The 25,614-nt window shown below is 64.0% G+C and overlaps 1 protein-coding gene across 2 annotated transcripts; it reads left to right on the forward strand.

Moving 5' to 3' along the window:
• The first annotated feature begins 154 nt into the window (after positions 1–154).
• On the forward strand, positions 155–24,586 carry SNX27 (sorting nexin 27). 2 transcript variants are annotated; one of them, XM_080570011.1, is made up of 13 exons: positions 155–468; positions 8,682–8,913; positions 9,056–9,248; positions 10,019–10,083; positions 11,065–11,169; positions 12,312–12,390; positions 14,373–14,536; positions 15,665–15,754; positions 17,186–17,335; positions 17,601–17,729; positions 17,931–17,990; positions 19,796–19,858; positions 22,913–24,586. In XM_080570011.1, the coding sequence occupies exons 1-13, from the start codon at positions 185–187 to the stop codon at positions 22,958–22,960; spliced, it is 1,662 nt and encodes a 553-aa protein (XP_080426137.1). In that variant the 5' UTR covers positions 155–184; the 3' UTR covers positions 22,961–24,586. The 2 variants fall into 2 exon arrangements, with proteins under 2 accessions (XP_080426137.1, XP_080426138.1); XM_080570012.1 differs by lacking the exon at positions 19,796–19,858 and having other exon boundaries at positions 157–468.
• Positions 24,587–25,614: the final 1,028 nt, after the last annotated feature.

Raw genomic sequence — 25,614 nt, forward strand, 5'->3', positions numbered from 1 at the left:
GCGACGGCGGAGGCGCGGCACTACAGCTCCCAGAAGGCCGCGCGGCGGACTACACTTCCCGGCGCCCTCCTGGGGGGGGAGGCGGTCGCGGACTACGCTTCCCAGCACCCCCCGCGGCGGGCGGCTCCGTACGGTGGCCGGCGCGGCGGGCGCGTGACGGGCCGGCCGGGCGCTGCTCGCCAAGATGGCGGACGAGGAGGGCGAGGGGCTGCCGCGCTCGGCGGCGGGGCCGCAGCGGAACGGCGGCGGCGAGGGGGCGCCGGGGGGGCCGGGGGGGCCGCGGGTGGTGCGCATCGTCAAGTCCGAGTCCGGCTACGGCTTCAACGTGCGCGGCCAAGTGAGCGAGGGCGGCCAGCTGCGGAGCATCAACGGCGAGCTGTACGCGCCGCTGCAGCACGTCAGCGCCGTGCTGGGCGGCGGGGCCGCCGACCGCGCCGGGGTCCGCAAGGGCGACCGCATCCTGGAGGTGTGAGTACGGGGGGGCCGCCGCTGGGGGGGGGGCCGGGGGGCGGGGGGGGGGGCCGGGCCGGGGCCGTTTCCCCGCACGGAGGCCGGGGGGGGCCCCACCGGGGGGCTTCGGGCCCCGCCGCGCCCCTGCCCGGTGTCCCCGCACGGGGGGAGGGGGTTTGCTGGGGGGGGGGGTGCATTTTGGGGGGGCTCCGCCAGCCTCTCCCGTCCCCGGGGGCTTCGGGAGCCCCCCCCCCGCGGGGGGGCAGGGGCACGGCCCCCGCCTCCTCGGCAGCGGAGGTTTGGGGGGACCCTAAGTAGGGGCGGGGGGGGGGGTCGCAGCCCCCCAAAGGAGCCGCTCTGCGCGGGGGGGGCGGTGCGGGGCACACGGGGGGGGGCGCGGGGCCCGTTCCCAGGCAGCGCCGAGGCCTCGGGGCCGTCCGTCCCCCCAGGGATCCCCGGGGCTGGAGCGGCCCGAGCTGTCCTGGAGCTGCCGTGAGCCCGGGGGGCTTCGCGGTGGGACCCCTTGGGAGGAAGCGTCCGTGGGAGCCCCGGCCCCAAATTCTCCTCCCCGTGGGGTCACGGCTGCGCGCGGAGGAACCGAGAGCCCTGGGGGGGCAGGGACGGGGACAGGGGCTGGGGGCAGGGGCTGCGTCCTGGGGGAGAGCAGGGGAAGGGACGGAAACGGGAGGTGCTTGGGGAGCGAGGGGGCGAGCGCTGCGGTGGACTGGGGGGGGGCAGAGAGAGCACCTGGGGGCCCGCCCGGGAGCAGGATGAGGCCCCGTGGGGCTGGGGCTGGGGCTGGGGTCCGTCCCCCCAGCCCGTGGAGCCGTGCGGCTCTGCAGGAGGAAGCTGGGGCTGGCGGGGCCGTAGGCTCTTCGTGGGGTCCCAGCTGTCCGGGACCGACACCTCTCCTGGGAACGCGTCAGCTTGGGGAAACCGCTCCTTTTTTTCCCCCCAAAACGCCCCAAACTTCGCGGGCTGGCATCAGGTGCGCCCCGGCCCGTCGGGGTTCTGCTCCCTGTCGCCGTGCGATTCCTCGGGCTGGCTCTGCGTGCCGCGAGCTGCGTGCTGCCTCCGGGTCCCTGCGCGGCTGTACCTCGGGCTGGGCCGGTGAAGTTCAATTACTAATTAATTACAGGGGTTTCGCAGCAGCAGGAATGCTTCGCTGCCGGTCTTTGCGGGCCGCAGCGTGTGAAGGGCAGCGGCGGTGCCTGGGCCCACGGAGCCCAAACTCCGCGGCCGTGCCCCGCCGCAGGCGTGGTGCTCGGCTCGGGCTCTCTCCCGTGGGACCCGAACGCTTCTCGCTTTGATTTCCCGCGCAGGAGAAGTGCCCGGGGTGAGTTCTGCACCTGGAGGACCTGCTCGAGAGCGGCGTTTGTTGACCGAGGGGAATGTTTGTGTGCGTTGCAAGGCGCCGAGCTGAAATCCTCGGCGGGGGAAGCGCTCACGGTGCTGCGTGTGAGCCAAGAGGAGGGTGCCGAGGAGCCAGGGCTCGGTCCTGGCTTCCCGGCCAGCGCGAGGTCAGGACTTGTGCAGGTGGGAGGCTCGGTCTGAGCTTCGGCAGCGGCTGGAGGAGCTGAGGCAGCGACCGAGGTCCGCTCGCAGCCTGCGGCACCGGCGTCCGGACATCTCGGGCAGGGAGCAGCGGTCGGAGGAGCGGGGATTTCCTCCCTGCCCCTCTCCAGGGAGAAGCCGCTTCCTAATTTGCCCGCGTGTCTCCTCGTAGCGCCGTGAGACGGCCTCGGCCCTCTGCCAGGCTCATTCACCCAGCCGCGTACATCAGCCCGCCGGCCCTAAAGGTCTCACATGACGCTGGTCCCGTTTGGTGCAGGCGTTAACCCTCCCAGACCTATTAAAACCCAGCTCCTGCAAAGAAATCTGAGCACGGCTGTGAGCTGGAGCAGGAAACAATAAAACGGCCTCCCAAAATAGCTCAGTTTTTCCTTCCGTCGCGCAGCGGCACCCTGCGCGGTGCCGGGGGTGGCGTTCCCGGGAGCTCTGTCCCGGAGCGTCCGTGCGTCCTGCTCGGCAGCCCCCGGCTCTCGTCTGGAGTTTGGGCACCGAGCAGCGGGCGTGGGGCTGGGGGGGTCTGCACAGGGCACTGGCTCCGAGCAAACGGGCGCGGGTGAGGGCTTTTGGAGCGGGAGCGGAGCGACGAGAGCTCCGTGGCGGGCGGCTGCGGTGGCTGGCTCCTCACCGGGCCCCGGCCCTGCAGCTGCAGCAGCCACCTGAGCGTGGTTTTCCCCGTGGGGCGGCCAGGCGGGGTGCGAGCTGCTCCACAGCCCTGGCCCGTGACCAGAGGAGGTTTCGGGTTTTGTCCCGAGGGTTTTCGGGTCCCTGCGCTCGTTGCAGTCCTCCCTTGCCATCCTTCGCTGTATCGCGCTCCTGTATCCAGCGCGTAGCTCAGCCCGCTCGCTTTCAGAGGCTGGTTTTGCAACATAACTCCGGTGCGCTCTCTAATCTTCTTAGCTCCTTGTGTGTTTGTGGGTGTTGAGGGCATTGGAGACAGACAATGGAAGCTAATTTAGCTCTTGATTATCACCCTGGATGACAATCATCGCTAATCCTGACGGGAGGGAGGGAAAATCGCGCTGGCGTTAACTCTGTTTGCAGGGGAGCTGGCTGGCGATAACTGAGCGGGTAACGAAGGGCCGTAACTGAGCGGGTAACGAAGGGCCGTAACTGAGCGGGTAACGAAGGGCCGTTGTTCTCAGAGCCCCGACCCGCGTGTGGCCGCAGCCAGGCCCCGTCCTCCCGCGCCAGCAGCCCCGGGAGCAGCGTGATCGGCGGCGGGGCCCCGCTGGCACCGCTCGGGGTGGTTTGGGCGTTGTGCGGACGGGCTCCCCCCGCTTTCCCACTTGACCCCCCGGCACGTCGTCAGCCCGCGGACCCTTTCTCAAGGGGCGAGGGTTGCGCCTGTCTGTGGGTCACGGGGAGACCCGACACCGAGCCTCGTGGGGCTCTGCCGGCGTGAGGGCACGCGCTCCCTCCGCGCTCCTCACGTGGACCGGCTCCATCCCGCAGGGGCCAGAACCTTTATCTCTTCGTGGTCCAAAGTCTGACCTCGTGTGTTGCCTCGGAGCTGGTTGCGCCGTGGGGAAGCACGGGACTGACCGTAAAAAGGAGGCGGCGGCTGCTCCTGCTGCTTGCTCGCGGCGTTCTGCTGCTCGCACGCAGGGCGCGTCGCCAGCAAACCGCCTTGTAAAAGGGTCGGCAGGTGAGCCCGGCCCGAGCCTGCGGGGCTGCCGGTGTCACCAACCACACGGCTCAGCAAACCTCTCTCCTTTTCCTGCGGACTGAAGCGGCGCGTGACGCCTCAGCTCGTGCCCCCGAGCGGCGAGCGATGTGGCGGTGCGGCCACGCGGAGCTGCCCGCGGCCTCGCAGGTCGTTTCCCCGCCGCCGCTGCTGGAAGCCTCTCTGCAGCAAGAGCCTGTGTGGGATAAGGACCCGCGATAAGGACCGGAGCAGGAGCAGTGGGGTGGCAGCGGCTGCCCCGCAGGGACAGCTGGTGCAGGGCCCGGCGTCCTGCGGTGCCTTTCCCGCACGTCGTGTCCCCTCCTTGTTCGCCGGTCCCAGCAATTTTGGACAGACCCTAAGGGCGCCGTCCGTAGGACAGGAGGGTTTCCCCTCGCCGGGGTCCGTGCTTGCAGAGTGAAACGTTGTCAGCAGCAGCAAGCCCTGCGGACCGCGGGGCTGCTCGGGAGGCGAGGGGCTCCCGAAGCTGTCCCTGGGGCTCGCCGTGAGCTGCCTGCCCGCCGAGCTCGGCCCTCTCAGCACGGCTTTCGCGCTGGATCCAGGACAGAGAAACCGCGGAGGCCTCGACCTAGGTCCTGTGTTCCGGAGCTGGTGCCGGGCAGGCTGGAAGCCGGCTGCTGGTACCCGCATCTCCAGAAGGGGCTTGGCGCAGGTCTGGCTTCTGAAGCGTCCAAAATGTTTGTCCTTTTTCAGCAAGACTACCTATCAGGTCAATACTTGCTTTCCTTTGAGTAATATTTAGGTTTTAACCTTCTGAAATATTCACGTTCCTTGTCTTCTTTCAGGGTGTTTCAGCAGTGTTCATTTACGAGGAGTCGGTGCTCTCGTAATCGGAGCCGGCAAACGACAGGTGTGCTGTCTGCCGGAGCAGAGCGTGGAAATATGCCCAGGGACGTCAAAACTTCCTTAAAATGTCGTAAGAGGCGTGTGTGGAAATGGTAACGATCCCAGCCTCTGCCGGGGACGTAGGAGAGGTCGCGGGAGCTGCACTTCACAGTTTCTGCCTGTTTTTTTTTTTATCTGTTTGGGCTAATGCTGGGTCTGGATTTCGCAGCTGTTTGGGGAAGGTTGGCTTCCCTTCTGGTAAGGGATGGGGAAATGCTGCGTAGGGCGCTGCTGAGCGCCGTGGCAGGATGTGCCCTGGGAGCTGAGCCCCGCCGGGGGCTTATGGGAGGCTTCGCCTGGCTGTCCGGCTCCCTGCGGTGCCGAGCGCGCTCCCCCCGCTGATCGGGGCCGAGGCTTGGAGCACTCAAGGCCGTTTCTCGTCCCCTCTGGGGGGAAGGACGTGACCGTGGGGTTGGAGCGCGGAGCTGGAGCGGGGACCGCCGCGGAGGCTGCTCGGCGTGGATGGCCCCGGGGACGTCCCGCAGAGGAGCCTCAGCTGTGACAAACCCCAGGGGGCCGGGGTTTGGTGCTGAGCTGGCGGAACGGCCTCCGAAGGGAGAGGGATCGGGGTGCCGAAGCGCCCGTTGCGGGAGCCTGGAGAAGCTGCCCCACGCCACCGTGTCCCGTAAGCCCTTTAGCCGTTCATCTTCGCTTCCAGGGCCTCTCCCGAGGAGGCTGCTGGCCACGTGGCGGCTGCCCTTGGCTCCGGGCTCATCCTCAGTGCCGGTCCTCCCTCGTCAGCCCTTCCCGGAGCAGGGAGTGATCCTTCCCCGCTGCCGTGGTCCTGGCGCTGCGCGTAAATCCCTCCCGCAGCCGACCTGGTGAGGGCCGGGTGCTGCATCTTCTGGGCTTAGCCCTCAGCAGCGCCGCTGCGCCTGGGGTTAGGCCGGGTTTGCTTTGCCAGGGAGCTGTGGAGCCAGGGTCTGGCCCATGCCTTGCCTTGGTGCCCTGCTGCTGCCGTGGGGCGGCTGGAAATGTTCACGCAGAAGGGTGAGGCTCCTGCCTCGGAGGTCACTCGAGCTTTCCTTGGGTGGTTTGTTGGCTGGGCGGTTTGGGCTCAGCAAAGCACAAAGGCAGGCTGCGGTCTTAATCTCAAGGAAGCGTCTTGCAGGCTTTCTGCGGTAAATTTCCTTGTCTTCCCTTGACAGGCAGTTGGGAAATTTTTAAGAAGTCTTCACAGAAAATGAGTCACTCAGGGTACAAATGGGAGAAGTGAAATTTGCTTCTGGCTCTTAGGAGCCCGCTCCTTAGCGCCGGTGTGCTGGGGAGCGCTGCGTTGTCAAACGCACGCCTCGTCCTCGGGGGCTCCTGGTGCTTGCCGCAGAATATCCCGAGGTCACGCAAGGAATATCCCGAGGGTCACACGATGTCCCGAGTCGGAGGGGACCCGCAGCGTCCCCATGTCCAGCTCCTCGGCACTTCTGCTCTTGCTGGGAGCTTGCGTGGCCGTCCGCCTTCCAGCCGGGGTGCCAAGCCGGCCTGCGGCCGCTCACTCTCTGCCCTTGCACTTCACAAACCCGGTTTCGTAAAGGCTTTTAAGCTCCTTAAGGTGAGCAAACACCGCTCTGCTCTGCCCCCCGGCGTGCGTCTCCGCACCGGGCACAAGCCCCGCGTCACGCACGGCGTGACTGCTGTGACACCGCCGCTTGGCTCCCCCGAGCACCGGCAGGCCCCGAGGGGCGAGCGCGTGGAGCCCGCCGGCGGCTGGCCCCGCTCCACGCCTGCGGGGTCGCTCCCCCGGCGGCCAGAGGCCCGTGCACAGAGGTGGCCTCTCGCTGCTGGTGGTGGCGAGGGGCTGGGGGTGCCCCCACGGGGCAGCGGTGGGGGAAGACTCCCCTTTCGGGGTGCCCGAGGGCCAGGCGGTGCCGTCGTGCCCCGGGATCGCTTCGGACTCTCCTGCAAGGCCGCCGGTGGCGAGGAGGAAGAGGGGCGCCGAGGGCAGGCGGCGCGCCCTGCGGTGGAAGGCGGCAGAAGCTCGCGTTCCTGCTCTGGCGGCACGTGGCTCGGAGGAGCGAATCCTCCGAAGGAAGCTGCTCTTCGAGAGCTGCCGAAATCTCGCCGGCCTTGCTTGGGGCTGCGTGTGCGGCGCGTCCCTCGCGGGGGGGAGGACCCCGCGGGCCTGCTCCCGGTGTGGCTGGCGGGGGGCAGCCGGCCGGCGGCCCTCCTGGGGCGGGCTGAGGGCCCGGGAAGGGGAACAGGCACAAATAAAAATTTAAAAAAAATCCAACCAGAAGCAGAAGCTGGAAGAGAAAAGCCCCGCAGACGTCCTGGGAGAAGCGCGGCCCCCCCGTGGCATGCTGGCAGGTTCATGCCCGCACGGGCGGCGCGCCGTCCAGCTGGGCTGGTGGCTGTGGTCGATGTCCAGGCCTGTCCAACGCCTGGCGCGGTGCAGGCGCTCTGCCTGCCTCGCAGACGCTGCTTGGGGCTTTCTGAACTTGGTCCTGAGCCTGGGTTCTCTCACCCAGGTCTGGAAGTTGAGATCGGATCTTTCCAGGGCGGTTCTTGTAAGTAAAAGCTCAATAAAAGCGATCGATGCGGAGCGGCGAGAGCTGTTCTCTTTCATTCCCGTGCTAGGGCTTGAAATTAAATCTCACACTTGATTTGAGGCGAGCTGGGGTGGCTCGCTGGCTCGCAGGATGGCTCCGTGGGGAGGCGACACGGCTGGGGGGGCGCGGGCGCCTTCCCTCGGCGTCCCTCCGGAGCTCCGGGCAGTGGCCGCGGGCAGCAGCGCGGGGCAGGGGCTGTGCCACGAGTCCCGGTGGAGCCCCTCCGTGGTGTAAATGAGGATTGGGGGGGGGGCATTGGCACACGTTGGAGCCCTGGGCAGCTTTGCGGGTGGGCTTGGGGGGGGACCTGAGCCGTCGTCACCCAGGGGTGCCCCGGCTGCCCCCCGAGGGCAGCGCCGTGGCAAAGCCCAGCCTGGGGCTGTTTGTGCAGGGGATGTTTCAGGTGCCGAGCTCCCGTACGGAGACACCGCAAGTTTCTGGAGGCTCGCTACTAAATTTATCCCTTATCAGAAAGAAAAGCAGGCTTGTCCTTTTCCAGATTTGGAAGAGAGCCTTGCAGCTCTCTCCGGACCTCGGGCTGGATTTCAGAGCGGCGTCTCTCCGAGCTCGCCGTCTCTGGGCCGAGCGAGAGCCGGGCGGCGGGTCGCTGCCGGCAGCTTCGGGGCGAGCAGGAGGGGCAGGAGCGCTCGGAGCTGCCCCCGTGTCTCAGGGCTTCCGTGGGCCTCGGGGCATCGCTGGACAAGCTCTCGCAGTCAGGCTGGAGCAGTGCAGGAGCTGGAAGCCCGTACTCGTTGCGGCAGCGCTCCCGGGCCTGTCGAGGAGCAACTCGAGAGATCGCATCTCCCCTGGCACCGCGCCGATGGGCTCGCGGGTGCTCGTCTCGGCAGCGGGGAGCAGCAGCCTCTGAAATCTCTTACCCTCGCCCTCCAAGCGCCCGAGCCTCCGTTCTCATTCTTGTTCATCCGGAAGCTTCAGCGCAGGTTTTTGGAAATCTACCTTACGTTTTGGGGCTGCGGAGGGTAGGAGATGGCTTTTGCCCTAGCAGAGCAGCACGAGTTATGCGTTCAGTGTTGTTCCTCAGTTCTGTGGTCACCTCGTGTGTTTCCCTTGAGCTGAGAGAAGAAGGCTCACGTTCCGGGAGCGGACGTGCCATGCAGTGCTTTATCTGTGCCCGAAGCCATCAAACACAACTCGGTAACCACTAACCCGAGAAACCGCCAGCAGGAGAAGTTGGAGCAGCGTAACCCAGAGCAGCGCTCGCCCTCCTGGTGCTGTGCAGGCAGAGCTGAGCTGCAAAACCCGCCGCCACTGGAGCAGAACTTGCAGAATTTTAACACGGGAACTAAGTGGGTTGGTTTTTTTTTTGTTTGTTTTTTTTTTTTTCGGGTTTTTTTTTGCTCCTCTTTAGCTTCTGTAACCCATTGTGGGAAGAGATCTGAAGCCGTGGAAGTGTCAGTTACCTTCAGCTGGCGGATTTTCGAGGGAAGCAGTTACGTGATGGGTTCCTGGGCTGCTCCTGGCGTGGTTTGAGAGCTCTGCTGTCCCCCCAGCCTCGCTTATGGCTTTTCTGCCCTCTCTCACAGGAACGGGGTGAACGTTGAAGGAGCGACCCACAAACAGGTGGTGGACCTGATCCGCGCTGGGGAGAAGGAGCTGATCCTGACGGTGCTGTCGGTGCCTCCCCACGAGGCCGATAACCTCGACCCCAGCGATGACTCTTTGGGGCAGTCGTTCTACGACTACACGGAAAAGCAGGCTGTGCCCATCTCCATCCCCACCTACAAGCACGTGGAGCAGAACGGCGAGAAGTTTGTGGTGAGCAGCGGCGGGGCCGTGCTCCCCGGGGGCGGGAGGGGGCTGCTCCGTGCTGCCTGCAGCTCCGGGGAGGCGGCGCCGCGCGGGTTTGAGGTCGGAAAGCTTTCCGCGCCCCAGCCAGCCTCTCCTCTGCTCCCTGCAGGTGTACAACGTTTACATGGCGGGCCGCCAGCTCTGCTCCAAGCGGTACCGCGAGTTCGCCATCCTGCACCAGAACCTGAAACGGGAATTCGCCAACTTCACCTTCCCGCGGCTCCCGGGGAAGTGGCCGTTCTCCCTGTCGGAGCAGCAGCTGGATGCCCGGCGGCGAGGGCTGGAGGAGTACCTGGAGAAAGGTACGGGGCCGGGCGCAGCGCCCGGGCAGCCGTGCGGCCGCACGCCACCTTCCTCGCCAGCAGGAAGCGAGTCCTCGGGGCCTGTCCTTCCCTGGGCTCCCTGAAAGCTCGAGCTCCGCGGGCATTCGTTTGTCGGCCAGGGAAAGAAGCTCGTATGTAGCTGGGTTGGGTTTGGGGGCCGTGCTGAGCTCAGGCTTGCCCGTACCCAGCTCCTGGGAACGAAGCCCCTCGGCCCCACCGGTGTGGCCCGGGGCAGGTTCCCCCACCCGCTGCTGTCCCAGCCCTGCTCCTTCGCCTTCATCCCGGCCGGAGGAGGCGGCAGGCTGCTTGCACGGGGGCTGCAGCCTCGTACAGTTTTGTCCCGGGTTATTTACTGAACCTGGCCCGAGTTCCCAAACAGCTTCGTTCCCTCTGGAGTAACGCATTTATGAAATCCTTGCCCACTTCTCAGTGTAGTCGGAGCCTCCTGTTGGCCGCGTGCCCGCAGCCTGCGTTTCCCCCCGGGGATTATCTCAGTAGCGAGTTACTCGGCGCCGCTGCACGCTTGTCGCTCGCTGTCGGGGGGGATTCGGGGCGTATCGGCCCTCGTGCCAGCACCCCTGGTGCAGCCTGCAAAGCACTCGTGTCGGGAGGCTTTGCCTGGCTCCCCGTGCCTCCCTTGCTTCCCACAGCCTGCGGGACAGGCGGGTGCTCCTACCCCGCCACCTCTGCCAGCCTTTGGCCCCCCTCGCCCCGGGACAAGGCAGTGACCCGTGCTCTCTGTCCCGCAGTGTGCTCGATACGCGTCATCGGCGAGAGCGACATCATGCAAGAGTTCCTGTCGGAGTCGGACGAGGTAGGCACGCGGCCACAGCGCTGAAACTCGGCCTCCCCTGGTATGGAGGCGTGGGGAGGCTGGATCCGAGCGCGAGGATGCTCCCCGCCAAAGCCTCAGCTGGTCAAATCGAAAGCCGGAGCAGGAAACCAAGGCTGCGGTTCGCTGCCAGCCTGTTGTTGCTCGTAGGAAGCCTCTTCTCGTAGCAGCAGCTGGGAACGGCTCCGATGCCACTCTTGGAGGACCAGAACTGGGTGCGAGGCCTCGCTGCCTGCCCTGGGCCTCCCTGGCCCCGCAGCAGCGTGCCCGCTGGTTCCTGCTGCTGGTGGCAGCCCCGGTAGTTCTGCGTGTGAGCTGCTGGTGTTCGGCAGCTGCTGGGCAGAAAGGCAACAGGCACTTTAAATACCAGCTCGTCTGACTTGCTTCTGCCCAGGTTTGGGTTGCCCGCAGCAGCAAAGCTGCTGTTTGCCCTCTGGCCATTGCTCTTTTCCCAACTTTTCCGTGGTGCATTCAGTTGCTCTGTCTCAAAGCTTTCTCTCGCTCCTCACTGACAAAGCCACGACTGGAAAATCCTACCCGTCGTGGTCCGGAGCAGTTTGCTTGGCTTCCTGCCTCGAAGCAGAGCTCACGTCTTCCTCCTTGCAGAATTTCCCCCGCGCAGCCTGGAAGCAGATTCCTGAGGCGTGCAGAGCAGCTGGCTGCTAGGTGTGACGGTGCACGAGTGACCACGTTAGTTAGCCAGCACCAGGCGTGGTCCGTGGAGCTCAGAAAATCCCCCCACTGCACTCCTGGAGCTCAGTGAACAGTCGTGGAGCTCAGGGCTCAGCTCGTGGGAGCGAGCGGGGGCATCTGCTCAGGGCACGCGCGGGACCCTGGGCTCAGCTCGGGGCCGAAGCTGGGGCCTGTGCTGCAGGGGCCGCAGCTGGGAGCGGCGATTCCCAGCCCCTGCGGCCACGTCTGATGGCCTCTGCTGATTTCTATCCTCTTTTTTCCTTTCTTCAGAATTACAATGGTGTCTCAGACGTGGAGCTCAGGGTAGCGTTACCAGATATAACAACAGTGACGGTCAGAGTCAAAAAGAACAGCACTACAGATCAGGTGTACCAGGTGAGCTACTTCTTGTTGTGTTGTTCTGGTTGGTTTGTTTCCCCTGACTGGAAGGTTAATGTGATTCAGGCATGGACCAAGACCCCAGAGGTGCCCGCTGGGTTCTCGGCTCCTCTCGAGCGCGGGTAGGCATTAGTGCTGCTTAGCAGAGGACAGGAATGCTGGAGAGCTCCAACCTCACGCCGTGCTGAAGCAGCATTTTCTTTGGCAGTCTTGGCTGCAAGGACGGAGTTAATTCGCTGAATTAATTTCCACTGATAGTATCTTAAAGCTGGCGGATGGCTCGAAGCACTAGGCAGGTCGTGTGTTGTGGCTGCAGCGGAGGAGCTGGATCCAAGAGCTGTCTGCGTCCAGCACGCGTCTCTGTGGCTGCGCGGCAGGACAGCGAGCTGGACGTGAAGGAAGGGAGCAACCCTTGGGGAACGGTCTGGGCAGGTTCCAGGTTTGCAGGTGGCCTGAAGGCCCGCTGCTTGGAGTGGAAGGTGAAGAACAACTGACTTCAGCCAGCGCTGCTGGAGAAAAAATGGAAGTTGTCGGTGAAGTAGGGGGAATAAGGTGATGGGGGCAGACTGTAATTAAAAGGGGAACTCAGAGTGCTGCTGCAAGCGAGGGAGCTGAAGGGTTGCAAAAGAGCAGGACCGCGGGAGCTCCTGCTTTGCACAGCAGAATCCTGCCGCTGGAGCAGGGCCGTGGTGCCTTCAGGAGAGCCGTGGTGCCTTCAGGCACTTGGGACACGACCTACTGAAGTTCGCGTCGCCTCCGCCGAGGTCTGTGGGATGTGGCTGCGGTATTAGCATGCAGGGCTGAAGTGGTGGTGGAGCCAGCTCCTCGGGGAGGTGTGCTCTTCCATCAGGAACTGAAACCAGAGGCGTCGGAAGAACAGATGACCTAATTGTCAGCAGTGGGGGCAGTTACAGTCTGGAGCGGTTTACAGGAAGGCAAAAGCACGCGAGTCTGGGCCCTTGCTAAAGAAAAGCTCTGATTTTACAGGAAGAATAACATTCAGGCTTTCCTTGATGACTAACGCCTCGGGTTAATGAATACTTGGAATAACCTGCACGGCGCTGGCCTTGCCCTGCACAGGGACTGCCGGGTGTTGGCTCCTGCTTTGCTCACTCCGTTTTCCCCTCTGGTTGCTCTAGGCTGTGGCTGCTAAAGTTGGAATGGACAGTATTACCGCAAACTACTTCGCCTTGTTCGAAGTGATCAATCACTCCTTTGGTAAGTCTTTTATTCCCTTTGGTGCCCACAGGCAGCTGAGGAAGGAGCTCGGCAGTGCTAGCAGAGCCTGGTGGCACTCATTGAGGCCTTATCTGTGCTCGCAAAGTCAGGAGCCCCTGGGAGGAATCGGGCAGGCACAGCAGATTCTGATAATGAGGAGCCCTCAAAGTTTGATGGCTTTTTCTGCTGCTGCTTGACTTCCCAGTTCTTAAGCAGTTCAAGGAGACGAGCTTCTTGTTAACCGAGAGATGCGTTTTACTGCAGTTCAAAGGGCCCAGCGAGCAGAGATAGCGGCCAGCGGCACTGAAACGTGGCTGCCTGGAGAGGGGGCACCAAAGGCGTCTCGGTGCGGAGCAGAGGGGCTGCAGAGGAAATTGGGTTTAGTCTGCGCACACGTAGAGGTGGCGTGATGTCCTGGCCCGGAGGGGATGCGTGCTGCGAGCTGACACGTCTGTCCTTCAGCCTCTGAATGCTGGGGGTATTTGAGGCCCAGCTGCGGGATTCTGGGCGACTCTTTTGGCACTTTGTGAATCGCCGTCCTCCCAGCTCGGCACGTGCTGAGCTCTCTGCCTGGTCTCGGCTCCCCCCAGCTTCGCTGAACCTGGAGTGTCCAAACTGCCCAGGCCGCGCCGCTGAGCGGGTGGAGTGGTTTGGGCTTGTTCCTGCGCTGCCTTTTGAGCCAAGTGCATGTCTCCTTCCCGGCTGGGTGCCTTCATTTCTGGGTCGTCAGCTCTGCCTGCCTCAGACTCACCCTGTAGTTACTGCAAGCTGTGCAGTTTTAGGGGGAGATTTCTAGGACTGCGCCTCACACTTGCAAAATTCTGGCCAGGTGGCAGGGGCAACTTCTGCCTTCCTGAAGCCCTCCTAAAACAACCCAGCTCAGAAGGCAGGCTGGGGTTGTACTCGAATGCTGAGCTGGGCCGTGCAGGGAGCCTGGAGCAGGAGGTGGGAGGCTGCCACGTGCTGGCGCAGTCCCACGGGGAGCGTTCAGGCTGCCAGGCCCTGGCTGGTGCTGTTGGTGCCTCGTTCCTCTGAGTGCTGTCCCTCTCAGACTGCACAGAACAGGAAAACCTCCAGTTAACCTTTACGGCCTGCGCGTTCTGGACGCTCGCCGTGTGCATCCCCATTTATTCCTGTCTGGATGCGCTCCATTTAACTTCCCTGGAAGCTGTTAGCTCTGGCTGCGGTAAGACAGTGACCGTACCCTGCCTGACGAAGGAGACGTGCCGCGCTCCCCTGTGAAAATCCATCACGGTGAAGGAAAGCAGCAGCAGCTCGGAGCGCAGTGAGCATTGACAGGGGCGGTGCAGGCAGGACTCGCGGCAGCAGGCTGCTTCAGCCCGCCGTGCTGAGAAGGGGCCCTTCCTAGGAAGCCGCAGGGAAATGGAAACTTAGGCCCAAAACGCTCCCTCGGGGAACTGGAGATGGCCTTGAGCAGCAAGTCACAGTGTGGGGGCAGCGCCACGCATCGCGGTGCCCTGCACCAGTGCCAGGGGATCGTGCCCTCTGCTCTGCTCCCTGAGACCCCGCCTGGAGCCCTGTGCCCAGCTCTGGGACCCCAGCACCAGGAGGACAGGGGCCTGTTAGAGGCAGTCCAGCTCTAAGAGGCAATCAAACCGCGTCTCAGAGTGTCCAAACTCTCCTTGAGCTCCGACAGGTCCCTCCCAACCCAAGACATTCCCTGATTCTGTGGCCTTGGGCAGGGTGGTCCTCCCTGTGCTCAGCCGAGGGCGACAGCGGGCTGCTGCGATGGCCCCTGAGGAGCACACTCGGTGGGTTGTCCCCAGCTCGTGTCCTGCCTGGCCGGATGGGCGGCAGCGGGGCAGCACCCGCGTCCTCCCCCATCAGCCGGGAGGAGTTCGATCTCCCGGGAATTAATTCCTCTTCGTGTGCCGGGGCCCGTTGCGAGGGAGCCCTGGGGTGCAGCACCACAGAAGCAGGTCCCGAACCAAGCTGACCTCGGTGTCCTGTGCTTCTTCCAGTGCGCAAGCTGGCGCCCAACGAATTCCCCCACAAACTCTACGTGCAGAACTACACCTCGGCAGTGCCAGGAACATGCCTGACCATCCGGAAATGGCTCTTCACTACAGAGGAGGAGGTTCTTCTCAACGACAATGACTTGGCGGTCACCTACTTCTTCCATCAGGTAGGTGCCCACGAGCTCCTTGGGCAGGAGCTGTGACTTCTTGCTGGAGGTAAGCCAACGCCTGCTGGTAGCCAAGCGCCTGGCTCCCAGAACGACTCCAGGCGCCGCTGTCCCTTGGTGTCCCGGCAGCAGAGCGGGAACTCGAGGGCTGGCCCTGCTCGGGCAGCTTTGAGGAGCGCGGGTCGGTGGCTGGGTGAGTCGGCAGCTCTGCGGTGAGCTGGTGGCCACGGCGTGATCGGAGCGGGAGGTGCTGCAGGCTGCCTCCCGGGGCGAGCTGGAGGGGGCCTGCGGGGCTGCGCTCCGTGGGCAGGTTCCGTGTTCCTCAGCTCCGCACGCTGTCAGTGACCAGCTGGGGGCTTCTCCCTGCTCCCCCTGAGGACAGGGAACGTTTCTGCCTGTGCTTTCACTCGCCCCCTTTCGTGCAGATGCTCTGGGATGAAGTGAGCCTGAGAAGAGCCATGCTCTGTGTAAAGCCGGTCTAGGATGAGAAGCTCAGAGGTAGATATCGCACAGTTGAGCGAGATAAATCCTGCTCTGTCTCAACCACCAAAAATGCGGTCCCAACACTTCCAACTGGGCAAGTACCAGCCTCTGACACAAACGCTGTTACCAAGCTCAGCGGTCCCCTAGACTGGCTGGCAGCTTTATGAGCTGCTTTGTGCGAGGGCAGGGGTCCTGGCTGAGCAGTGTGCAGCTGGGGAGCTAAAGGCAGGGCCGGGTACCTGCTCAGTCCCGAAGAGTGAAGCTGCTTTTGCATGCCAGCACTGCCCTCCAGCAGTGCGGTGGGTAAAAGAAAAGCCTGTGCTGCTCTGCTGGAGGCGGCTCTGCGTGCCTGCAGTGGAAGGGTTGTACCGGACGATGCCCAAAGGCAGAGGCAGGATTCCCAGTACCGGCGTTTGCAGATCCATCCAGGGGATGTTCTCCCAGAGCCCTTCTAGACCCAGGCATCTGTGCGCTGCCCGAGGCAGGCAGAGGCTCGGAGTCGCCAAGCCCGGCCCTCGCTGGGTGCACGATGGACTGCGGGGGCTGCGAGCTGGGGCGGCGCGGGGCCAGCTGGGGAAGGCGAAGCACTGCGGGGAGGTCCTGGGGCCTGACCTCCTGGGTGTTCTTTCCCTTTTTCTGTTTAAGGCTGTCGATGATGTCAAGAAAGGCTACATCAAAGCAGAGGAGAAGTCCTACCAGTTACAGAAGCTGTGTGAGCAGAGAAAGATGGTCATGGTGAGTTGTCCTACCTGTCTTGTTTGCTTCCTCCGGCAAGTGCCGTGCAACGCCGTGTCTGGAAAGGAGATAGATCCAGCCTCGAAAAACATCTTTCCTTGGAAAGCAATAACCCCGGAGAGCTGTGGGAGCGTGGGCTTGGCACAGAGGCATCGGCACGGTTGCAGGCGTGCAGCAGTGCCAGGCGTGGGGCTGGGCCGTCCCCACGGGTCTGCTGCTGCCCGAACCAAAACCGCCCCTCGCGCCCGGCGAGCTCGATCGGCGGCTTGTCCTTGGCACGGCCACGTATTGACTGGGCTCCAAACAAGGCAGAGATCAAACTGGCGTGTTACTGCCAGCGCTGAGAGATGAGGTGTAGCGGTCCTCCATCCGCAGCCCTTCGGGAGCAGCTGTTCCCAGTAATGGAGAGAGGCAAAGGGCGTTTTCTGCCTCAGACCGCCTCAGGTGGCAGCACTGGGCTGGCCGAGAGGCACGGGCACTGCTCTGCTCGCAGTGCTGCTCGCTGTGTCCCCTGCCCCCGTCTCTTAGGTTCTTTTTTGCCTGGCAGAAGTCTTCCCAGATTGCAAATCCCGTGCCAGATCTCGCTGTCTGTCTGGCCGACAGATTTTCTGCCTCTTATCGCTTTGCCCAGCGAGCGCCTGGGGGCTTGGTGTGACTCGATGAGCCTGCCTGCCTTACGTGTGGGGGAGCAGAGGGGTGCCCCGAGCTCAGCCGCCAGACGCAAGCTTGGCTCGAAGATCAAGAAGCAGAAGAATCTGACTTGTAAATAACTCGCTGGGGTGCTTGGGGCTGCAGGTACCGGCTGAACGTGGGCTGCCCTTTCCCCAGCTCTGCGCCCCGGCTGGTGCTGGCTGCGCCCGTAGAGGGATGGCTCGGGGTCCTGCTCGGGGTCCTGCTCGGGGTCCTGCTCAGAGCCCCTTTGCTCTCAGGCCCCTCCTGGGGGGCTGCGTTGGCGTGAACCCCAGCAGGGTCACCTGAAGCGCTAAGCCAAGAAACGTGTTCAAAAAACTTCTTAATTATTAACTACTGGTAAGGGTCAGTAAATAGACGCTTCCCCCACGTGGCTCGTCCCATGGTGCTTTTGTTTCTGCTGCTCCCCCGGGCTTTCTGACGACCAAAGGCTCCCCAGAAAGCCTGGCCACCGTGTCTCAGGCACCGCAGGGCCCCGGTGCAGCCGGGGACGTCGGTGTCCCAGAAAGCTGTGAAGCCAAAGCAGCTCGTCCCCTGCCCGCCCCGTGTTACGCCGGGCCCTGCCTGGAGCACGAGGCTCAAGGATCCGTCCTCTTCCTCCGGGGTGCCTCCCCCCTCGGGCAGAGGGTCCCCTTCCCTCGCCAGCACAGCCCTCCTGGCCGGGGGTTCCGAGGGGCAGCAGCAGAGGGTGGTGGGAGGAGGCTGGGTCCCTGTCCAACACGCGCTGCTTTCTCCCTGCAGTACTTGAACATGTTGCGGACGTGCGAGGGTTACAACGAGATCATCTTCCCCCACTGCTCCTGTGACTCCCGACGGAAGGGACACGTCATCACGGCCATCAGCATCAAGCACTTTAAACTCCACGCCTGCACCGAGGAGGGCCAGCTGGAGGTGAGGGGCGCAGCAGGGCTCTGCCCGGGGTCCCAGCACCCGCCTCGGCTTCGTAGGAAGGGGGAGCGGCTTGTCCCGGAGCTCTGGGGCTTGGGAGTGCCGCTGGCTGGCAGCACGGGGCGTCATCTCCCTGCCCTCTGCACGGTGTCCTCGTTCCCCTGTCCTCGTCCCCCCTGTGCGTGCCTTTGCTTTTTCTGATCTGCCTTAAACCTCCCCGTGCCCGGGGGCTGCTGGCTCGGGGCTCACGGGGTTTGTCTCCCTTCAGAACCAGGTCATAGCGTTCGAATGGGACGAAATGCAGCGGTGGGACACGGACGAGGAGGGAATGGCGTTTTGTTTTGAATACGCACGCGGAGAGAAGAAACCCCGATGGGTTAAAATCTTCACCCCCTACGTAAGTGCCCCCGTTACTCACGGACCGGGCAGGAGAAGTCGCATCCTGCTTGTTTTTCCCTCTGGGAAGCGGAGGGAGCGCCCAGCTCCGGAGCGAGCGGCGGCGGGGAGGCAGGCGGCCGCCAGGAGGAGCCGGCAGCACGGGCAGGGCGATGGGTGCTGCGCCGCCGCCGCCTGAGGCACGCCTGCTTTCTCTTTGCAGTTCAACTACATGCACGAGTGCTTCGAACGGGTTTTCTGCGAGCTCAAGTGGAGGAAGGAGGTAAGGACCCGCCGCTGCGGGGAAACGGCTTCGCCTCTTACGGCAGCTTTTTACCGGCAGCCGATTCTGCCTGGCTCCGACCCGCAGCCCGAGCAGGAAGGCTTGCGCGGGGAGCAGTCGGGTGCTTGGAGCAGCGGGGGGGCTCTGCTGGGAGCGTTTGGGGGCGGCTCGGGCTCTATGGGTGCGGGGCGCCGCGTGTTGTGTGCGAGCGAGGAGCTCCGGGAGCTGCTTGGTTCCCAGTCGCTCCCTGGTGCCTGCTGCCGAGTGCAGGTGGCAAAGCGTCGGTCCTGCGGCGGGGTCAGGTCCTGCGGCGGGGTCACGAGGGCTGTGGAGTTACTCAGAAAGGGTCGTGAGAGCCTGCGGCAAAAAGCCGCTGAGGAGCAGGGAGGCGTTAGGGTTTTTGTGAACCCCAGCCTGAGGCGGCTGCTCAGCCTCCTCCTGCTGAAGCCGTTGAGAGGTGTCCCCTGCCACCCTCCCCGTGCTCTCCGTCCCCGCTGCCGCGCTCCCTCTGTCCTCTCCTCCCACGGGAGGGAGACGTTCCAGTGCCTTGCTCCGTCTGCCAGCCTCCGCGCTGCCGCTGGTATCACCCCGCGGCCGTCGTCCCGGGGGCCGCTCCGCGTGCTCGGAGGGCGGCCGGAAGCACCTCGCGCGTGGCTACGGCATCGCCGCCGCGTGTGCCCCGGCTCCTGCCGTCCCAGGGAGGTCGCCTTCCCTTTCGGGAGCAGAGAGAAGCGGCCGCTGGGGGTTGGGGCCTCTCCTTGCCCTTGATCTGATCAGAGCTGAAACGCGGCAAGTCTGAAGGAGGGCTCCAGGACAATCTGCCCGCTGTGGAGGCTCCCGAGCGGGGACGATTCCCTTCTCCACGGGGGAGTTTCCGACCTGCCGGCTGTCAGCCCAGGGCAGGGCTGCCGCTGCTTGTCCCGGCGTGGCCAGGGCGCAGGGGCTGGCGCTGTGCTGGGCGCGCGGGGAGCGCGGGGTCAGGCACAGGCCTCAGCAGCCGTGCTGCCCCGAGGACGCAGCAGTGGACGGAGGAGCGCGAGGCCAGCGGGGTTTTGTAGCGAACGTGGAAGGTGGCTCGGCTCAGCCTGAGAGGTCGGAGCAGACGCTCTCACGAGGGACCGCAGACCTCCGGGCAGGCAGGGGCGAGGAGTCCCAGCTCTGCCCTTCTGTCTGCTGGCTGGGAACAGCCCCGCAGCGACAGCCGGGGGCCGCCGGAGCCGGGACCCCCGCCTTTGTCGCAGCCCCGAGCCTGCGGGAGGCAGCCAGGCGGCTGGGGCCGTGTGGTTACGCCGTGAGGCTCGGCACGGGGAGCAGGCGGCGCTCAGCACCGCCCGCAGAGCCGAGGAACTGGGCTCTGGGCTCCGCGTCCCTGCCGGGGTGACATCTCTGTCCCTCGAGGAACAAAGCCTTCGTGGCTGCCGCTTCGGACCGTGGAGCAGAAGCTTCCCGAGGGGGCAGCCTGCCTTGTTGTGAGCTCCTCCGCAGCTCCCCGTGTCGGTGGGGCCGGTGCCCTCGGGGCCGGCCCGTTCCTTCCCTGCTGAGGCTGCGGCATCGCTGCCATGCAGGCGGACGGTGCTGTGCTGCCCCTGCGCCTCTTCTGGGGCCGGGGGCTGCGTCCTAGTGGCCCGCTCGGCGCTGGAGCAGGAGCTGGGCTGGGTCACCCAGCAGAAGCCGGGCCCTCGGCGCCCCGGATCCTTCCCGACGCTCTTCCAGCCGCTCCGGCAGCAGCAGCTGCTCAGTCTCCTCCCATCCCCTCCGGCTCTGCTTTTTTATTTATACCCTTTTTATTTTTTTCCCTTGTAAAGGTGGAGGAGGAAGCAACAGACAAGGATAACAAGAACTGCAGTAAAGACAATATGTGCAGCAAGGTAATTGGGCTGAAAACAAACAGCATCTGTGCTCTGTGAGCCAGCCTGGCTGCTGCGCTGCGGACGTAGTGTCTCCTGCTCCTCTGCTCCAGCTCCCGTTAGCGTAGTGCCCTTTCCTAGTGGCTTCTCCTCGGAGGGAACCCGCAGACTAACCCCCCCACTGCTGCTTTTGATGGAATAGAGGTGGCTTTGTGCCTCGAGGCCTCTTTGCTGACGTTAGGAACGTTTGGGGCCCGTCTCCTGGACGCCGCCGGTCTCCGGATGCCCCGGGATGTGACGCTCCGGCCGCGAGCGGCGGCTCCCTTCGCCTCCCCGGAGGAGAGGGGACGGGCGCAGCTGCACGGGGACGAACGCTTTGGCTCCGCTCGCCTTGTGAAGGACCAGAGACTTTACCCTGGAAGCCGCGGGCTAGTGGTGTGTGGTTTTTTCTCTTGTTCTTCTGCAACGGAGCGAGGACCCTTAGGGACTGACCGTGCCGTTCCCAGCGCTGCTTTAATAGTGAGGAGCGAAACCGCTTGTGTCGTAGCGCCTCGCAAACGCGCCTCTCCTGCTGCTGCCCTCTGCCCAGCCGCTTTCGCATTCAAGCTGGACAGGATTCAAAGCTAAACGCTTCCAATCGCCTCAAGATGCGCCGAGAAGCGTCCGGGAGCGTTGCCTGCCTGTCTCTAGGATGTCCTCGCGTAGGCTCTTAGCCCGGCACCTCTGCCGTGGGGCACACACGGAGGAGGCCTGCGGGGAGGCACCCGCTGCTCTGATGCGCTCGTGGAGCGACGCGTGCCAGGAGCCGCAGCCTCTGCGGGTGCCTCTCTGCAAGCCTCTGCTCGCAGCTTCCTCTGCGGGGACTCGGAGCGCCGGCGGCGGCTGCGGACCCATCGCTTTGCCGTGCTCCCGCGCCACGTTTTAGCTCCGCGCTCGGGCGTCCGAAATAGCTGCAGGTTAATGAGCTCGTAAGAACCGAAGTGCGGTTGCGTTCAGCGAGGCAGAAAGCTGTTAACCCCAGCGGTTCCGGTCGGTGCTTCTCGTGGGCAGGAGTTACGTGGTGCTGGCTAGAAAGCGTTGGACATCAAACAGGGCGAGAGCCCCTTCTGACTGAGCAGAAAGCTGTAGCAGAGGGTGCAGGATGTGTCACCGCTCGGGAAGGAGCGGCGCGGGCTGCGCAGCGCCGGCGGGGGTGTGGGAGCCTCCCGCCCCTGCGATGCTTCCACTGCCGGGCAGATCCTGCGCGATAACGCTCCCGCGGGGGCAACCCCTCTGATCCCCGGGCACCCGGCGCACTTGAGGAAGAGCGGGGTGAAGGCTTCGCGCACGCGGTCGCGTTCCCGTGTTGCCCTTTCAAACCCGGTGCCCTGCCCGCAAAACCCGGGGACGCCGCGGGAATGAAACAGCCGGGCTCGGCGGGGGGGTGCTGCCTGAAACTCACCCCCGGGGCCTTCCTCGGGGGCCGAGCTCCCCGCAGGAGTTGTGGCAGCGAGCCGATGGCGCGGAGCCGGGCGGCCGCAGGAACCGGCTGCGGGCTGCGCCGGGCCTGGCGCTGCTTCCTGCCCGCTCGCGGCATCGCGCCTTCCCGCAGCCCGTGACGTCTCTTCCTGCGGCCTCGGCCGGCGGGTGCTCGGTGAACGGAGGCCGGGGCCGTTCTCTTCCTTCCCCCCTCAGTCAGCCGCTCCTCGCCACTGAGCACCCCGGGACTTCCCTGCCAGGGGGGGAAAGGTTTTTTCTCCCCGTTCGATTCACACGCGTCTGCATGATCTCGCTTGATGTAACGGGAAGCCTCGGCCGCAGCTCCTGGCGTGGGGGAGCACCGCGGGGCACTGCTGCCCCCGGCACCCCGAAGCTCGGCCGCCGCCCTCGCTGCTCCAGCAGGAGCAGCACGAGCAGGGTGGGGGGGTTAATTCCAGATCAGGAGTGTTTCCGACCGGTCACCGGCTAATTTTCGTTCCCTCGTGTAAAATAAAAAGATTGATGGAACTCGGCAGATACTTCATGGATATATTTGGTGCTCTGTGGGTTGCTGACGCGCCTCCCGAGCCGCAGGTGCTGGCTGACAACGCGGGGCGCGCTCGGGAAGAGCGGGCTGGAGGCTTAGCTGCCGTGTGTCACCCAGCGCTGAGCGCCCAGCTGAGCTTGCCGCGCGTTGCCCGACCCTTGCGGCCCCGTTTTCCACGCCGGGCCCTTAAGGGACGCCCTTGGCTCCCGCTGGGCACCGGCCCCACCACGGGACGGGCCGAGGGCAAGGCTGGGGCAGGCGGGGGGCAGTGGGGCGCGTTGGGTGCAAGCGGCTCGGGCAGGGGAGGGAGATGGTGCCCTGGGGCAGAGCCATGGGGGAAATTCTCCGTTCTCCGTCCTCCTTCTGCAGCAGCGAAGCTGCTGGGGGCTGCTCGGCTCGGTCAGCTCCAGGGGAAGCGCGGAGTCGTGCAGGCGGAATTTGGGTTACTTGCAGCCTCTGGCCCTTTTCTAGCGGGAGGGCTGCTCGCGGAGCCAGGAGAGAGCCGGGCTTCCAGGGGGATCCGTCCCGTCCCCGGGGCTGCTCCTGGCCTCCTTCCTGCCCTCCTTTCCTCTGCTCAAGCTCCCGGCGGGGCTTGGTGGTGCCGGAGTGGAGCCGTGCCGCGGCCAGGGCTCCCCGGCACACCCCACACCGCACGGTGCCACGCCGCCAGCAGCAACCACGGGCACCCGTGGGGCCCCGGTGCCCCCCAACCCTCGGCTCGTCCCCACTGGGGGGAACTCCCCGAGGGCTCCGAGCGTCCTCCCGCCCGGCGCCTGCCCCACGGCCTCGCATTTGAGGCAGAAACTGAAACCTTGCCCTGCACGCGGGGCTGGCGCAGGGGAACTCCCCCAGCCCTGCGCTCAGCGACTGCACCGCGGTGGTGCCGGGCAGCTCCCTGCAGCCACAGCTCCGCGGGTCAGCGGGGGAAGACGAGGAAGAGGAGGAGGAGGAGGCCGGGGAGCCCCTGGGCCGTGCCGGGCGGGAGCGCGGCGCTGAGCCCGGCGGGGCCGTGGGGGCCAGAAGCCGTCCTGCGGGGCTGCCCCTGACCTCTCCTTTCTCTTCTCTTGCAGAACATCTTTCAGATGGTCAGGTCACAGCAGAGGGACGCGGCCACTTAGCCCCTTGGCACGGAAGAACGTAACCCCCCCCTCCCTTCCTCCCCCCCCCCCCCCCCAAATTAACACTTACAAATTCTGTTATTGTATTAAAGCCCTTAAACTAAATATTATTAATAATAATACCATTTGTGAACTTCATGTTTATGGACTGAAGCAACTAGGAGAAGGGCAGGCTCGGCGGCGGCAAGGGGAAGGCGGTGGTGGACAGCGCGAGCTCGCCCCGGGGTGTTCTGTCTCTTCCTTTCCACCTGGGTCTGGTTCCAGAAGACGGACACTGGGCTTCTGGTTTTTTTACAACTGGAAACTGAAACATTGTCCATTTGCACTGTTCAGGCATATATATGTATGTATGTAAAAAAAAAAAAAAAAGGAAAAAAAACCAAACTGAAAAAGCTATATGTACAAAGGCCGTGCACGTATATACATATATAGATTTCTTTTAAAATTTCATACCAGTGGCAGTACCTTTTTTAAGCTTGCGTTTTTACACGCATCTCCCCTCCCGAGTCATTGTGTTGTTTTTTTTAAAAACTAACTTTAGCGGGGAAAAAAAACAAAAACAGAAAAAGGAAAAAAAAAAAAAAGAAATCAAAACACAGCAACGTTACAGGGAAATACCTCTCCTGGCACAAGGACCTCGACACGTTTACAAGCTTCTGACTTCGCTTTTCCCCCACTGGAGGTTCCCCCGTGGAGGTCGCTCGGTGCCGGGTGCCTCCGGAGGCTGCGCGCCGTCGCCCCTGGGCCCCCCAAAGGCAGGAGCCCCCCGGGGCGAGCGTGGCCGCCTCGGGCCCCGTGTGCTCGGGGACCCTCCTGGTCCCGTGGTCCCCGTGGCGGGGCAGTGGCACGAGAGCAGAAGCGAGGCAGCGAGCGGGGAATTAGCGCTCGCTGCGCTAATGGGATTTCTCGGCCGCTGTCCTCGGGCGCCCCGCGGGCCAGTCCCGGGCACGCAAAGGGTGCGAATCGGGGTTCGTCACCAATTTTAGTCCTTAATTTCAGGGGGAGGAGGGGCCTGGGGCTCCCAACCCGTTGGCCTGGGCTCCGCGACGCAAGCGGCGCTCGTTGCGTTTCAGGTCGCTGCGTTTGGGGTTTTTTTGTTGGTTTTTGGTTTTTTGTTTTTTTTTCTTTTTTCCTTAAGGAAACCGAAAGCGCCGCTCTGTGCCCGGCTAAGTGGGTCAGGAAGCGCCGCGGCCGCCCGCCGGCTTTAATCGCACGGAGCGGCCCCCCCCCCCCCACCCCCCCTGGGCTCAGCAATAATCGGGGGGGCTCGGCCCCCCCCCACCCAGCACACCCCCCGGCTGGGCCCCCCCCCGCGCTGCCACGCACACATCCGCTTTAATTTATTCGAGGGAACTCTAACGGTGTTTTCACTGCGGTAGCTTGTATTTTTTATTCGTGATTCAGAAATGTGAAGGAAAAAAAATTACCAAAAAAAAAAAAAAAAAGGCAAAAAGGAGGCATTAAAAAAAAAAAAACCCAAACCCAAACCACGCCTCTCCCCCTCTCCGTCTGCTCCCGGTGTGCCGTTCCTCGTTCGCTAGCGCTAACCACTCCGGTTGTTTGGTAAAGTCACTTAGTGTAATTAATTGTAACATATTCTTTTAAATAAATTGATTTATTGATGAAGCTGCTGGGAACCGTGGCCATTTCCTTCACCGCGGCGGCGGGGGGGGGGGGGGGGGGGGGGGGGAGGAAACCCAACCCCAAATCCCCGGGGTCCCTCCCGACCCCTCCCTGGGACGCTTCACAGCCATCAAGGTTCAGGTTTTTGGTTTTTTTTTTTCTTTTTTTTGTAACTTTTATTTAGACAGAAAAAATAAAAGGAGGAAAAAAAAAAAAAAAGAAAAAAAATTAAATTATCCAAAGTAACCGCAATAAATAGCAAATAAGTTAAGCGCCGGTGTCTCCACCGCAGACGTCAACTCCCCGGGGTCTGTGGCCCCCCCCCGCTACCGGCCCCGCGCCCCCACCCCCCCACCCCCCCCCACCCTAAACCGACTCAGCAGGTACCAAACCCCCGAAAAGGGGGGGGACAGAGAGAAAGAGAGGAGCGGCCGCGGTGCCCCCGCGCCCCCGGCCAACGGGATTATGTACAGGGGGGGCAGCGGGGTGGGGGGAGGACCGGGGCACGGCTGCACCACCACCCCCACCCCGGGTTTGGCTGCTGGGGGGGGGCCGTGCGGCACCGGGCACCAGCAGCGGGCACCGCCGCCGTTTGGGCCAAATTGGCCCCGAATTTGGCCGCAGAGCTCCGGCCACGTCCCCGGTGCGGGTGTTCGACGCCTCTGCCAGCGACCGCGGGGGCTCGGTGCGGGGCGGGCGCTCCGTGTCCGGGCTGCTCCGGGGCCCCCCCCCGGGTTTGGGCGCCCCTGGGGTGCACGCGCCTCCCGCTGCCCGCGGGGCCACGTCCCGGCTGCGTGTCCGTGGGGCAGGGCCTCGCCTGTCCCCATTGCAGCACGGCCCAGGTTGTTCCGGCACATCCCAGTTAGTTCCAGCACATCCCAGTTTTGGCTCATCCCAGTCTCAGCGCATCCCAGTTTGTTCCGGCACATCCCAGTTTGTTCCGGCACATCCCGATTCCTGCGCATCCCGATTCCTGCAGCCTGACTTTTGGTGGTTTCAGCGCATCCCAGTTTGTTCCGGCACATCCCAGT

The sequence above is a fragment of the Anser brachyrhynchus genome (assembly GCF_964034855.1).
Source record: "Anser brachyrhynchus genome assembly, chromosome: 28".
In the NCBI taxonomy this organism is placed as follows: domain Eukaryota; kingdom Metazoa; phylum Chordata; class Aves; order Anseriformes; family Anatidae; genus Anser; species Anser brachyrhynchus.